General features: G+C 47.1%; 1 protein-coding gene across 2 annotated transcripts in view; it reads right to left on the bottom strand.

Annotated features, from left to right (window-relative positions):
- Positions 1-16,522, bottom strand: part of cdhr2 (cadherin related family member 2) — a 397,792-nt gene that overhangs the window by 92,257 nt on the left and 289,013 nt on the right. For both annotated transcript variants that reach the window (XM_038795617.1, XM_038795618.1), the window contains 2 exons: positions 14,533-14,782; positions 13,270-13,509 (listed from right to left, as the gene is read on the bottom strand). In XM_038795617.1, the coding sequence (XP_038651545.1) occupies positions 13,270-13,509; positions 14,533-14,782 (490 nt within the window). The remainder of the gene's footprint in view (positions 1-13,269; positions 13,510-14,532; positions 14,783-16,522) is intronic.

Below are 16,522 nucleotides of genomic sequence, written 5' to 3'. Positions count from 1 at the left end.
ATCGCGTCCCCTAGGCTGAGAAGAGGAGTGGTGCAATTTTACAGAGGGAAATCCGGGAGAACGGGTTTTTCTCAGATCCTGCTAAATTTAAATGACAGGACCTGATTATCATCTTTCATCTGTTTCCTCGTGGCAGCCAGCCAAGTTGAAAGATCGGTTGGCTGTGGGGTGGGTATAGGCTCTCAGCGCATGCTGCAGCTGGGGACTAAAGACAGAGGGGGGGGGGGGGGGTTGGAATGGCAGGAGGGAGGTGGGAAATAGATTAGAGGCCAGAAGTGTAATGGGAAGCTGGGATCGGAGGAAGATTGGGGTTCAGAACAGAGAGGAAATTGGAGGCTGGGGGTCAGAGGAAGATCAGGGTCTGGAGCAGAAGGACGATCAGAGGCCAGAGGACAGATTAGAAGGGCTAGGAAGAGACCGGAAGATCTGTGCGGTATCAGATCATGACGATGAAGGCCCAGGAAACCTGATCGGTTGAATTTAAAATGGCAGTCATATCTGAGACATGCAGCCTCCTTATAACACTTAAATGAGCGAGCAACCCAGCTCTTGTGGGATGGTTGGGTGACCTCTCCAAAACCAGCACAACCTCCATCCACCGTGTCCCACCTCTGTTAGAACTGGATGTTGGCGGGTTGGAGGGGGATGGGGTAGGTATTCAGATTTTTTTATATTTTTACATCCCACTCAACCTAAACTCATCTATTTTGGGAAATCAAAAATTCCCCTGTGATCTCTCCCAGTCGATCATTATTTTAATTCTTGCCCCAGTTCACTTTTAGCAAAGACCCACTTTTATCATTTCACACACAAAACAAATCGAAGGGATAGTCACTTATTGTCAACCTTTACAAATGCGAGATCTTAAAAGACAATTATATATTGGAATATCTTTTTAATTCAAGGTTCGTGACATAATGAACAAGTGCATGTGGTCTGCTGCTAGTTCTGCTGGCAATGAGTCGTTGTGACCTAGTTACCATGGAGATAGAGGGCCCAGGTTAGATGTACTTGAAATCAGCGTGCTAGGTTTAATGCCTGAAAACAAAGAACAGAGCATCTGGCTTTGCTATGGGTATACTTAACAGACTCTGGGACAGCTGTTCTTGCTTTGTCCAGATTTCCAGACAGTCAGGCAGTCTGAATGAAGAAATCCTGGACAAAGAGCCAGGGGGAGGCACAAATACAACCAGCCATTACAAGCAGCAAGGGAAAAGCTGTTCTCTGCTAGCTACTAGGCTGGATGCCAGTGAAAGCTTGTCGCCTGATTAAATACAAGGAACCAGCAGAGATTCTTAGTCAATGTTCATCTTAGTTTGTTTGTTACAGCAAAAGTCTTAAAACTTGAAATGTCACTTGGTAGCATTGCTAAAAAAAATGACAAGCTGTCAAAGCTTTTTCTCCTGCACTCATCAGGACAGATGCAAGAATGTCAAGTTTGAAAGGGAGCAACAATTTATATTGCATGGGAATAGTGTGCTGATTGGTTTGCAAATAAATTCTGATTGTTTGAGGCTTTGCAATGGAGAATACATCAGGAACTATTGTCCCTTACATGTTCCTTTTGCCTGCAGAGGAAAGGCACCTGCTTATGAATATACACAGCTTCTACCAAGCATAAATAAGCCACACTGAGAGCCTGACTGGTAATCTTAATTTTTTTATTACTCTAATTCTTAGCACACTCAGGATTGTTCAAGAACTGCTGTCCAATCAATGAATTTCACCTAACGATAGACATTTGGCATTATCCTCTGGCCACGCTGCGAGGGAAGAGCAGCTCACGGTGGCGCAGCTAGCCGATGAAAGCTGGGAGACCCCGCTCCCAGGATCTACAATGGGCGGGATCACTTTTTAGGAAATCTGCATATTAGAGTGAGGCAGTAAGCCTTACTCTAATGTGCAGATTCCCGAGGTACCTGAGGCTTTGGGATTCAATCGCCTCAGAGACCTTGGGCAAGTGCCGTTTGGTATTGGTCACCACAAACAAGGCTCATCCCGAGCAGTTCTGTGGCACAGGACTCTGTGCTCTACAGACTGTTTCCAGGGACACACACCAAGACAAACATCAACTGCTGCTGGAAGGTCATCAACTCGGTGAAAGACGCTCTTTGGTCTGCCCGAAACTTGCTGATCTTCCAGTGCAAAGAATTGTCCTCGACCAAGTGTTGCAGACTGGCACATTCCAAGATCCATGACTAAGTGCTGAGGGACGCACTCAAGCTTGGGGCAGCTGCCACCAAGGCGCAATGGGAAAAGACCACTGTGTAAGGTCTCACCAGCAAATGTACACCGAGGGGTGGGTAACAGGGTAAAACCCCTCGGTCCGGGTCTTCAATACTCCAATGTATAAAAGAAACAAGTCAATGTAAATATTTAAGAAAGAACTGTAACATAAAGAAGGATATGTGTGTAATGTCATCCCAATTGAATGGAAGAAAGACAAGTGAATGTGTAACTTTGATGGAAATGTACAGTCAAGACAATTTGAAATGTTCTGTAATGTGTATTAGAGATTTTATGAATAAAGTATATTTTTTGGAAAAAAAATTAGTCACCACAAACAGGACCAGATGGATTGTCACTGGGGGTGACAACGATTGTTAACTCGGACCATGCTCCACATTGGGTGGTGCCCTGGCACTATGGGTGTCTCCTGGGTACCCTAGCAGTGCCAGCCTGACACACTGACAGTGCCACTTGGATGCCAGCCTGGCACTGCCAAGGTGCACAGGTGGCATTGGCAGGGGCACTGCCAAGGTGCCATGCTGGTATTTTTACAAGCAAGTGCGATCGGGCTGGGGTTGCTCGGTGTGGCTGTTGGGGGGCATGAGGGGGATAGGACCAGGGACCCTCTCGTGTTGCATTTGGGCTGGGGAGGGTGGGGGAAGGTCAGGGATTGGGGATGCCATTTAAAAATGGTGTCCTGATCTCTCGCTACAATGAAGCGTTCCAGCAAGCGGAGCTCCCCATTGAAAGGGGCTACGTGCAACCTCGGCCATGCTTACCCAATCAGGCCCCTTATTCAATGCGGGTCGTGTTGAATAGCCATGTGTTTCTCAGCACTGCAAGTGCCAGGAAACACGCGGCTAAATGCACTCGCTCAGAGACTTTGTTCCCTTTTGTGAAGATTGCGCCCATTACGTTCTGAGTTTTGAAAACATGGGTTAGTTGAATATGGTCAATATTCTATCTATTGTGAACTGCTGAAGGAATATGCTGTTTTCTACAATCTGCCAGTCATTGGGACATACGGCCCATGTACCTTGCATCACACCCGCATTGAAATTCAAGTATCATGTTACTCATTTGTATGTTAGGTGGAATGTCTTTTTGACTTGATGGCAGCATCCTGTAAGTGGAAAATACCACATATGTGTGAAATGGCTAGCTTCACCAGTTGCTCAAATGTTTGAGACACTTATACTTGCAGGATAATTTTAGGTAGACTGGGCACCTTTCAGGTCTGAAAGTGACTGCCTTAGGCTCATTCATGTGTATGCGTGATACACAGTAAGCAACAATCTGATCGGAGCAGCCTTATTCCACAGGATAGCTTTGATATGCCCAATTTTGGCATCAAGCTTGCAAGGTGAGCAGATGCCACGGGCTGTATTTATGAGGTTGCTGTAAGGCCAATCCTATAGCGGTCAGGTTTTAGGAATCCCAATGTGTATTTTGAACAGTGAAGATAGTGTTGCAGGAGACATTTGTGCAGAACGCATTAACAAGTTGTTTAATGAGCATATAAAAGAAAGGGAGCTTGTGAGACTGCCCCATTTAACAGGTGAATTTGAGCACAAGGGGAGCACATTAAGGTGTGTGAGGAAATTCTTTCAAGTAGCTGCAGATTCACCCAGAAAACGAATCTGGGGAAAAGGGGGCGAGCAAATGTCCACCGGTGAGTTTGATGGGGAGTTCCGCGGGAGGAAAGTTGGCAAGAGCAGGCTTGCCGAGTGGGGTCACACCCATCATGGTGAATAAGCTGGCCGAGGTGACGGCGGGGGAGTTTGAGCGGCTGTTTTCCAAGCACTTTGACAAGAATTGCAAGGATATTATGACCAGTGGGAGGATGAGACTCTTGCCCTGATGAAGGAGGCTTTGGCAAAGACATCGATGGCAGTGCAGGAGCAAGGAGAGATGTTGAAAGGAGTGGAGGAGGCATTGTCGCAGCACAGCGACCAGTTCACCTCGATGGGTGAGAAGCTGCGGAGGGTGATGGAGAGTAACAAAGGGCTGAGAGCCAAGGTGGAGGACCTGGAGAACAGATCACAAAGGCAGAATCTGAGGATCGTAGGACTGCCTGAGGGGCAGGAGGGCCGATGGAATACTTTGCAGACATGTTCAGCAAGTTGATGGAAAAGGAGGAGGACCCTTCCGTCTATGGCAGGACTGAGCTCACCGGTCGCTCTGGCTGAAAGCAAAGGTGAATGAGTCACCAAGAGACATGATAGCTTCCATAGCTATCAGATGGGTGAAGCTGAACCGAGTGATGAGGTGGGAGGGAGATGGTATGCGTATAGACCAGGATCTCATGATGGAGCTGGCAAGAAATCCTTTGGTCGGGTGAAGACGGCGTTGTACAAAAGTAACATGAGATTCGGGCTGGTCTACCCAGCTTATGCGACCATCAATTCACACGAGACGATTAGCAGAAGTGAATAGTGGTTTTAAGCTAGATCTGTGCCTGCCTGTGACTGCTCTGTACTGAGTGCTGCCTACAGGCTGCAGGTTTATATACCTCCCCTGAGGGGGCGGAGCCACAGGCAGAGCCCACAGGGACACCAATATAATACAGTACAATACAGTGGTGAATTGCAGTAGCAATAAGTTCACCATACCGGCAAAGTTAATGGTTACACATAACTTTAAGGACTTCTACTTTGGGATGGTGGAGGAGTAGGAGGCGTTCGTGAAAGCTGAAAGGACTGGGACTGAAATTAATTTGGATTTTGATTGTCTTAATCTTTTTTCTTTTTTTATCTTCTTTTTTTTTCTTTTTTCTTGGTTTTTTTTTTACCTCTTCTCAAGTTGTGTTTGGGAAAGGATGGCGTGGGGATTGGTTGGGATTTATTTCTCTTGGGTTTGAGGGATTACTGTGTTGGGAGTTCTGAAGGTTTGGGTGTGGGGGGCCTTTGTGTTGGTTTTCTCTATTTGGGGGAGGGGAGTCAGGCAGGGGCCACCTTGCTAGGGAGTATTCATTCTTTTCATCAGTACACAATGTGTATTTGAGAATTGACTTCTTTGTCATGGGAAAGCCACTGTTGGCCAGGGTGAGGAAGGCATAATATTCTGCGATTGTTAACTCGGACCATGCTCCACATTGGGTGGATGTAGTCTCAAAGAAGGGGCCTGTGTGGAGGATGGATGTGGGGTTGTTGACGGATCCAAATTTTTGTACCAAATGGGAATTATGATTGAGGATTATGCAGGATTTAACAGGAACGGGGAGGTTTCTCCATCAGTGGTGTGGTGTGGGAAGTGTTGAAAGCAGTAGTGAGGGGGTGAGGTCATTTTGTTTAATATTCAGGTGGAGAGAGAGGCAAGGGAGAAATGGCAACAGTAGGTAGAGGAAAGTTTGGAGGTGGACGGAAGATATGTGGAGGATCCAACACCGGATCTTCTGGTGAGGGGGAAGGGATTACAGGTGTGCTTTGACCTTCTGTCCACAGGAAAGGCGGTTCGGCAGTTAAGGTGGACGAGGGGGGCCATGTACAAGTATGGGGAGAAGACCAGCCACTTGTTGGCGGGCCAGGTCCGACGGCAGGCAGCGGTGAGAGAGATTATTCGGTTCCGGGATGGGACAGGGGAGTTGGCAATGGCACCAGAGCAGGTGAACAAGGCATTTGAGGAGTTCTATAAGAAGTCAGAGCCTCCGGAGAATGAGTCAGATATGAGGGAGTTTTTGGGATGGTTGGAGTTACCCAAAGTAGGAGAGGAGGAGAGGGCAGAGTTGGAGGAGCTAGTGAGGGTGGAGGAAGTGCGGATGATGATAGGGAAGAGGAAAACGGGTAAAGCTGGATGGTTTCCTGGTGCAGAGTTATAAAATGTTTCTGGATAAGCTGGTGCCGCTGTTGGTGATAATGATTGAGGAGCCGGTGCCTAACGAGGCACTACTGGTGACAATGGGACAGGCATTCATCTCATTGCTGCTTAAAAAGGACAAGGACCTGGTGGAGTGTGGGTCGTATAGGTCAATACCTCTGCTGAATGTGGATGCCAAGATTTTGGTGAAGGTGCTCGTGCTCATTTTGCAGAAGTGCTTCCCGAAGGTGATTGGGGAGGATCAGACGAGGTTCGTTGAGGGAAGGCAGTTGTCGTCAAATGTGGGGCGTCTGTTGAATGTGGTGCTTTCTCTGGCAGAAGGGAGGGAGTCGGAGGTAGTGGTGGAGCTGAATGCAGAGAAGGTGTTTAATTGTGTGGAATGGAGCTATTTGTTTATGGTGTTGGAGAGGTTTGGGATTGGGCCTATGTTTGTGGCCTAGGCAAAACTGTTGTATAAAGATCTGGTGGCCTGTGTGTGCATAAATGAGATGAATTCAGGGTACTTTCCGTTGCATGAATGGGGCAAGGTGCCTGATGTCCACCCTTCTGTTTGCACTGGCATTAGAGCCCTCGGCCATAGCGCGGATGTGCTCGGATAAATGGAGGGAGATAGTGACGGGGGTGAGGGCGGAGCAAAGGGGTCCCTGGATGCAGATAATCTACTGCTGTATATCTCCAAACTGGGTTCTTCAGTGGGGGATATAATGGGACTACTTAAGGGATTTGGGGCTTTTTCAGGCTACAAGTTAAATTCAGAAAAAGTGAGTGTTTTGTGGTATCTTCTCCAGGGGCGGGAGGCGGGAGTCGAGGTGGGGGGTGCTGCCATTTCAGTGGCAACCACTCACTCTAGGTATCTGGGAGTGCAGGTGGCTCGGGACTGTGCTTGGTTCCGTAAGTAGAACTTTATGAGGCTGGTGGGTAGGACAAAGCAGATTGACTGAGGTGGGAGAGCCTTCCCCTATCATTGGCAGGCTGGGTGCAGGCGGTTAAGAAGAATGTTATGAAACAGTTTGTATTTTTATTTCAATGCCTACCGGTCTTATTGCCAAAGTCTTTTTATGGGGGTGGTTAGGTAGATCTCACCGTTCATGCGGGCAGGTAAGGTGACAAGGATTAGGAGGATGGTACTTCAGAGAGTGTGACAGTCGGTCTACCCTGACCCTTGCAAACCTGTTATACTATAATTTGGCGGGGAAACGCTGTGAAGGTACAGTGCTGGCGTAGAGAAACGGAGGCTCTGTGGGTCAGGATGGAGGCAGGCTCTTGCAAGAGGTCTGTGTTGCGGGTGCTGGCAATGGCAACATTCCAGTTTGCCCCAGGAAAGAACTCAGGGAGCCTGGGGGTAGTGGCCACTCTGAAAATATGGAGGCAATTTCAGCAGCCCTTTAGGTTGGGGGCAGGGCCGAAGTTGATGCCGATCTGAGTGAACCATGGTTTTGAGCCAGCAAGGATGGATGCTAGGTTTTGGGGAGGGGAGGAGCGAGGGGTGATCGAAATAAGGACTTTGTTTTAGAAGGGCAGTTTGGGAGTTTCAAGGAGCTGGGCGAGAAGTTTGGGATCCCGCGGACCGAGGTTTTCAGGTAAATGCAGGTGCGGGATTTTGCAAAACAAGGTCTTTCCTACTTTTCTGGTGGTACCGCCCTTCTCGTTGTTGGACGGAATGTTGTCAGTGATGCGGGAGCGGTGGATCATCTCAGCGATCTATGGGAGGATTTTGGGGAGGATATGGCATCTCTGGAGGGGTTTAGGCCCAACTGGGAGGAGGAGTTGGGGACTGGCATTGGAGGAGGGGCTGTGGTGTGAGGTGTTGCAGAGGGTGAATCCCTCTACCTCATGGGCGAGGCAGGGGTTGATGCAGCGAAAGGTAGTGCATAGGGCGCATCAGACGAAGTCGAGGATGAGCCGGCTGTATGAGGGGGTGGAGGATATTTGTGCGCGGTGTGGGAGGGGCCAGCCAATCACCTACGCATGTTCTGGTTCTGCCCGAAGTTGGAGAAAATTTGGAGGTTGTTCTTCGGCACCATGTTGCTGATCTTGCATGTGGATTTAGAACCCAGTTCCCTGGGGGCCACATCCAGGGTGTCGGAGTTGAAGCCAGGTGTGGGGGCAGATGTTTTAGCCTTCACCTCATTGATCCCACACAGGTGGGTCCTGTTGGGGTGGAGGTCAGTTTCTCCACCCTGTTCCTTGATGTGGCTGGGGGATTTAATGGAAAGGCGAAATTTGCTCTGAGGGGGAGTAAGTGAAGTGAATAAGAGATGGGGATTTGTTTATAGTACATTTCAAGGAGCTGGTTACTGTCAGCTTCAGGGTATGGCTGCTGGGGGTGGTGGGGGGTGGTAAGTTTGGAGTTTTGTATTGGTTTTACTTTGTTAAAATGTTAATAATTTTGAACAAAAATACTCTTAAAAAGACCCGAGTAGCTGCAGATTCAAATAGAGCAAATATACTGGGCTGGATTCTCCGTAGCCTAATGCCAAAATCGTGACCGGCGATCAGGCGGAGAATGGATTACAACGGCGGAACCGGGGCAGGCACCGGTGAGACACCGGTCCACCATGCTCCGCCCCCTCCAAACCGTCGTCATCGGGACGCGCGCTCTACGCCATTGCAACGCCGCTGGCAGTTCATCGGCCAGCCCACCCACGATGCTCCGCCCCCGATGGGCCAAGCACCCAACGACACGGGCCACGTGTGGTCCCAGCGGTCGGGAACCCGGCTTGCCAGCTGCAGATAGTGCCGCCACACTCGTCCGGGATCCGTGCCACTGGCCAGGGGGCCTTCTCCAAGGGCTGGTGGAACTGGTAAGGGGTAGCCAGGGGTAGTCTGTGGGGTCGTGGTCGGTGGGTTAGGGTCCAAGCACGGCGGCACCATGTTTTACGGTGCGACTGGTGAAGGTCGTCAGCCTTGCGCAAGCGCGGCCTGCGACACACTGATTCTCCGGCTATTTTCGTCGTGATTCATGGGCTTTTCTCATGGTGCGGATGCTAGTCCCTCACCAGTACCGAAATCGGTTAGGGGTTTGCACTGATTTTCCTGTCATGAAACCCCCACGGATGTTCCGTTCGCGCCGGCACCTAGCCTCAGGGACGGAGAATCCAGCCCATCATCTATTTTTTTTTAAAATTTAGATTACCCGATTATTTTTTCCAATTAAGGGGCAATTTAGCGTGGCCAATCCACCTACTCTGCACATTTTTGGGTTGTGGGGGTGAAACCCACGCAGACACGGGGTGAATGTGCAAACTCCACACGGACAGTGACAGAGAGCAGGGATCGAACCTGGGACCTCAGCGCTGTGAGGCAGCTGTGCTAACCACTAGGCAACCGTGCTGCCCTCAGCCCATCATCTATGGATCAGAAGTATGCAAGGGATATGAGATTAGGGGTCATTTCATCGAATAAGTGATTCTCATGGAAACCAACAAAAATGTCAGTGAGAGCTGGGCCGAGAGGTGATGCCATGGCAACGCCATCTACTTGAGTACACACTGTCATTAAAGCTGAACTCAACAGCGTATATTGCTCAGTCATAATTTCAATGAATACAGATTCAAAAAAAGGCAGCACATGTAGATTACCAGGATATAGCGATGCAGTGTAAATGTCTACAGCTTCCTTGAGTTACACATTAGTGAATAGGCTCACAATGTCAAAGGAGCACATAGACACAGCCCTGCTATCATTATGTAGGTCTTATATAGTCTTTGCAAGGTGAACAGGTTGTAGTAACTTATAACCCACATGGGGCGGGATTCTTCAGCTGCGCCCACGCAGCAACCGGAAATTCCCGCCCGAGGTCAACAGACCTTTACATGGTCCCCGTCCCGTCCATGGCGATTTTGTGGCGGGCGCGGCCGAATAATCCAACCCAGGGTCAATTCATGATATGCAGAACCAGTCATAGATAACATAGGATGTAGTGGGATATCACTTCTGTGTGTCTTGGGGAGCCCATACGTAAGTGGATATGGTGAACCAAGTCGACAAACCCTTTGATAGACATTACAAGACAGCTCATTACACTTATCCAAGTCTACAAACATTTTTGTAACATGCTTCCAAGCAGATTGTGTGGTCAAGTTTGTGGCAGGTCAGGGCAGCACGGTGGCACAGTGGGTTAGCCCTGCTGCCTCACGGCGCCGAGGTCCCAGGTTCGATCCCGGCTCTGGGTCACTGCTGTGTGGAGTTTGCACATTTTCCCCCACAACCCAAAGATGTGCAGGGTAGGTGGATTGAACACGCTAAATTGCCCCTTAATTGGAAAAAAATGAATTGGGTACACTAAATTTTTTTTTTTAAGTTTGTGGCAGGTCTAGAGAATACGAATTTGGATTCATCATTAAGAACAGTGTACATTTTGTCAATATTATCATGTTTGTTAAGAATGACTGTTCAAGTCCCTTTGTCAGGCTTGCAGATATGTATGTCTGGGTTGGCCTTGAGGCCTCACATCATGCTGCTTGTGAAAATTGGACAAGTCATTGGGTATCCCGCAATGTCCATGTGCTAGATCACTCGGTGCACTTTTAAGGGCTCAGCATTTTCACTAGATGCAGGTTTGTGGCAGGACAACTGAGAATAGAGGAGTTCAAACTCCATGAGCACCTCTTCCAGTCTGTTGTGGGACATAAAACTGAAGAGGTACATGAGGATGAACGTCCCACTTTTGGAGAGTAAATGATCAGACAGATTAATTACATGTTTGGCGGTGTTATTAATTACACTGCTGAAATGCCTCCACTTAGTGAATTTGCAGTGTGGGCATGTTTCAAATGGGTCTGCCTTATGGTGAGTCATCTACTGAGGCAACATAGCGGTACACGCAGATCAAATAGAAAAATAATGAAATTTGTGCACTTCAGGTGAGGCTCAACATCCTAACTCTGTGACTTCTTCCAGCCCTCAATCCCAACTTGTATCCTCCACTCTGCTAACTCCTGTACATCTCTTCCTACCCCTCACCCCCTGCATCTTACTGCATCCCTCTACACCACTACTATCAATAGCAGAACTTCTAGCTCTGCATTCTGGATCTCATACTTTCAGCCTTCACCCTGCTATGTCTCTGCTTGTCTTCAAAAACCTGCCTCTTTTATTATAACTTTCAATCACTTCACCCAACTCCTACTAATTGCTGTTCAGTGCCCAATGAGTCAGGTCATTCTTACCAAGAGCTTGGGGCATTCTACAATATTAAACGTGCTGCACAGTCTGCAGTAGATTCTTTCCACCCAGAGTTGATTAAAGCAGCAGAGCCATAAAAATGAAATACTTTGGGCTAGATTCTCCACAGCCCGACGAGGAAATGAGGATCGGCAATCGGGCAGAGAATGGATTCCGATGGCGGAATCAGGGCAGGCGCCAGGTTGATGCCAGTTTGAGATGCTCCACCCCCTCCAAACCGGTGTCATCGGGACATGAACCGCGCGCAGTTGCTGTCATAATATACACCAGTATATCATGGTGCAGACACACACTGATGGACACACACAGGGACCAATCAACATGTACAAACACCGCAGCCAATCACCAGTTAGAATACGCACACTATAAAGGCAGAGGGCACCACAGTTCCCGTTGATTCTGGGTGCTGCCTCTCAGTGTAATAGGAGCTCATCCAGCCCAGCACAGACTCACAACACGTGCTGAGAGAATCAACTGGTTCGGACAAGGCTTAGGTCTCTAGTTTAAGTTGCATCATTAGACCCACAGTCATCGTGTGTTAGTTAGTTAGAAATAGTTAATAAAATCGAGTTGAACCTTCATCAGTGTTGGAAGTGTCTGTTCATCTCTCAAGTCTACACCAGCCAACACTTCAATCGCAAGGCTGTTTGCTTGTCATCGGCTGGCCCATCCGCAATACTCCACCCTCGACGGGCCAAGTTCCCGACGGCGTGAGCCACGTGTGATCCCAGCAGTCTGGAACCCAGAGTGTCAGCTGGGGACTATGTTCTGTGCCACCACACTCATCCGGGATCTGGCCGCTGGCATGGGGCTTCTGCTAGGGCTGGAGGGACTGGTGGGGGTTGGCCAGGTGGTGGGCGTTGGGGTGGGCAGGTTAGGATTTCAGCACGGCCGGCGCCATGTTGCTCTGCCCGACCGGTGCAGGCCTTCAGCCCTGCGCATGTGCGGCCCGGGACCCAATCATTCTCCGTGCAATCCACAGGTGGTTCACGCGCCGCCGTGATAGACCCTCACCGGTACCGGAATCGTTGAGCGGTTCTTGCCAATTTTCCTGTCGTGAACCACCCGTGGATTCTGCATTGGCACCGGCACTTAGCCACTGAAACGAAGAATTCCGCCCCCTGTTTCCTCTTTTTATAAATAGGCGATGCCTGAGGTCAGAGATGAATATGAATGCTGGTCCCATGCCACTCAGTTCTAATCTGAGCATAGTCAGAGGAGAGACTCTAGAGAAACTGTTGCCTGACTAACAGTCATTACATTTTAATAGTAACTGATTGTGCGTAGATTAATAATCCTACAGCCAAATTGTTGCTCCATTTGAAATTTGCCATTCTTGCACCTGACCTGATAACTGCCCGACAAAAAGCTCTGATAGCATGTCCCTTTTTGCAGTGATTCTTGAAATCATGAGTGGCTTCGTCACGTTTGTCACTGGGAATTTTGTTTAAATCTGTTTTTAAAAGTTATCGGCCTCTATGGGGATCATAACACAACCAACTGGTCTGCCATTAATTCTGCCTCTTGTGCACAGTGAATAAAAATGATTTCTCTCAGCAAACCTCAGAAACTAAGCCATAACCAAGCTAAGTAATAAGCTCTCAAGCCATGCTCAACTACATCATATTATGTTACAGGGTTAATTGGAAAAAAACACAAAATTCCTATTTTAGGTGTCAATGCAAAGAATGAAGAAAAGTGTATTCTTTTGAAATTGAAACCACAAGAAGGTATCTTTATCCATGTGCTCCTGGGTACTTAAATTTTTCCAATTAAGGGGCAATTTAGCATGGCCAATCAAACTACCCTGCACATCTTTGGGTTGTGGGAGTGAGACCTACACAGATACGGGGAGAATGGGCATACCCCACACGGAGAGTGACCTAGGGCCGGGATCCAACCCAGGTCCTCAGCGCCGTGAGGCAGCAGTGCTAACCACTGCATCACAGTGCCACCCTCCTGGGTACTTTAATAGTGCAGATATAAACTTCTACATTACAACAAAATATGAAAAAGACACAAAGTTTAAAAGCTTACCTGTACATCGATAGTGACATTGACAGTTGTTGAAAGTTTAGGAATTCCCAAATCATACGCTTTCACAATTAGGATAATTTTTCCATCTAAAGAAGATTTCATATCCTCTCGATCTATAGGGCCAACTGAACGGAGAACACCCGTGATCGGGTCAATAGTAAAATTTTGTTGGTAGTCACCTGCAGCTATAGTGTAGCGAATCTCACTGTTATTGGTGCCTTCCTGATCATTGTCAAAAGCCTTTACCAAAAAAAAGCATTCAAAACAAAATTAGGAGGTGATTTCTGATTTTCTTCTTAAACTTAATTCTTATTTCAAGACTTCCTTTACCAGCTACAATATAGAACAATGTGCCTCTTTATCATGCTGTTAAAGATTTTCTCTCTCTCTGTCTCATCTTAATAATATTTCACTAAATCTTGTGTCCTGATTAGTATTAGTAATATTGGTATACCTGGTCAACCTTCAAGGTTTGGCCAGCAAACAATATTTGCTTTATCAGTTAAAAAGCAGATGCCTCGTGACGTTTTCCGCAATTAGTGGAACACATATATTTTGATTTTGCTCAGATAAGACATCTTGAATCTGTCTCTTAATCTAAAAGAATACTGTCAATGAAATATGTATGTTCTCAGCACAAATTTGTCTCCAAATCGCATTCGACATGGCTCTCGTGAGAAAACAGATAAACGTTACACTGTTGTAATAGAGTTGCTCTTTTTGACGTTGGGAAATAGCACATTTTTGGGGCAAAATTAGAGCAAACTAACACTTTTTTCTATTCATTGGATGTGGGCACCATTGGCTGAGCCAGCATTTATTGCCCATGAACTGAGTAGCTTGCAAGGCCGTTTGAGAGTCAACCTGTGGTTCTGAAGTCACATATAGGCCAGACCAGGTAAGGATGACAGATTTCCTTCCCTAAAGAGCGTCAATGAACCAGAGGGGTTTTACAACAATCAACAACAGCTTCATATTCATCATTAGACTTTTAATTCCAGATTTTTGCTGAATTCAAATTTCATCATCTGTGGCAGTGGCAGTAGAATGCAGGTCACCAGAGTATTAACCTGGGTCTCTAGATTACTAATCCAGTAACAATATGCCACCCCCTCCCATGTGCAATATGTGACCTAATAATATTTGCTGCATCCCTAAAATCAAAATTACCCTGTCTCTAGAACTGGCTTCACTCAATTTGAAGACAAAGTTTGTAAAATTGGAGCAAAAGCATAAATAAAAATGCGTTGGATTTGGACTTACTTCAATTCTAATGTTTAATTCATTGCCTTTGTTTTCCTTGATGAATGCAGTGTAGGAGTCTCTTGCTATCACTGGATGGAAATCATTTATGTCTTCCAGGACAATTTCAAGCGCTGTTGTACCTATGCGGTTTCCACCATCTGTTGCCTGAAGGGTCGCATAATAAACAGGACGTTTCTCTCTGTCCAGTGTTGTGCTGTTCTCAACTATAATTTCACCTGTTGTGCTATTAACGTTAAATTCTTTTCTTCTGTTAAAACAACAATTAAGTGAATCATCAGCAGTCTGGAATTCACATACACATACACATTTGCTAATGGTAAAATTCTTGGTAGTGTGGATGAGCAGAGGGATCTCGGTGTCCATGTACATAGATCCCTGAAAGTTGCCACCCAGGTTGATAGGGTTGTGAAGAAGGCCTATGGTGTGTTGGCCTTTATTGGTAGAGGGATTGAGTTCCGGAGCCATGAGGTCATGATGCAGCTGTACCAAACTCTGGTACGGCCGCATTTGGAGTATTGCGTACAGTTCTGGTCGCCTCATTATAGGAAGGACGTGGAAGCTTTGGAACGGGTGCAGAGGAGATTTACCAGGATGTTGCCTGGTATGGAGGGAAAATCTTATGAGGAAAGGCTGATGGACTTGAGGTTGTTTTCGTTAGAGAGAAGAAGGTTAAGAGGTGACTTAATAGAGGCATACAAAATGATCAGCGGGTTAGATAGGGTGGACAGCGAGAGCCTTCTCCCGCGGATGGAGGTGGCTAGCACGAGGGGACATAGCCTTAAATTGAGGGGTAATAGATATAGGACAGAGGTCAGAGGTGGGTTTTTTACGCAAAGAGTGGTGAGGCCGTGGAATGCCCTACCTGCAACAGTAGTGAACTCGCCAACATTGAGGGCATTTAAAAATTTATTGGATAAGCATATGGATGATAAGGGCATAGTGTAGGTTAGATGGCCTTTAGTTTTTTTTTCCATGTCGGTGCAACATCGAGGGCCGAAGGGCCTGTACTGCGCTGTATCGTTCTATGTTCTATGTTCTATCAGGAAAACATTGTCAAAATTAGATAAGTAATATGCAAGTAATATACCATAGCAAAAATTCCAGTGGTCCATTGTGCATTCCACCTGTTATTCACCCCCCACCTTAACCCCACCCTAAATCCCAGATGTGAAGATATTTACATGTATTTATAGGGGCTGGTTTAGCACAGTGGGCTAAATAGCTGGCTTGTAAAGCAGACCAAGGCCAGCAGCGCAAGTTCATTCCCGTACCAGCCTCCCTGATCAGGCTCTGGAATGTGGCGACTAGGGGCTTTTCACAGTGATTTCATTTGAAGCCTACTTGTGACAATAAGCGATTTTCATTTTCATTTCATTTCAATGGGCACCCACCTCCAAATCACCATTGCAAATGAATTATCCCAATGGGTCTGCCACCATTTTTCAATGCATCTTGTCAATGTAGGGGGTGAGTGCACAGGCTGAAATCGGCAAGAATTCCCAAGGCCATATTTTGATGCCCCTGAATGTGAACACATACTTGCTTGGCAATGACTGCAGTTTTAACAGTGCACAGTGAGTCCCATATGCAACACTCCACAGCAGGTATTTTTGCTTCTTACAAATATACACACTGTGGCTATAACTGAGGCATTCGTATATAATGAGATTAGATCAAGATGATTTGGGGATGCAAAGAGAATAGGTGGAACAACTGCCTATCCAATGTCACATTCCATCTCCTCTCAGTCAGAAATCATCGCAGGGCTGAGCAGGTTGTGATGTCCTAACAGAAACAGAAGCTACTCCCGTCTTCCCACTCTTCAGTTCCTGGGGTGACTGCCTTATGCTTCAAAAGGGAAGCAAAGTTTGAAGCTTTCATTTTTGAGCAAACATTTCTGCGCTTTTTTACCACCTTCCTATTTATATTCTTCCTCTCCTGAAGATACTGAATATTGCACGGCTCATAATTCTGGGGTGTCGATAGC

Source organism: Scyliorhinus canicula, chromosome 4, assembly GCF_902713615.1.
Source record: "Scyliorhinus canicula chromosome 4, sScyCan1.1, whole genome shotgun sequence".
In the NCBI taxonomy this organism is placed as follows: Eukaryota; Metazoa; Chordata; class Chondrichthyes; order Carcharhiniformes; family Scyliorhinidae; genus Scyliorhinus; species Scyliorhinus canicula.
This window is presented reverse-complemented; position numbering and strand designations above follow the sequence as displayed.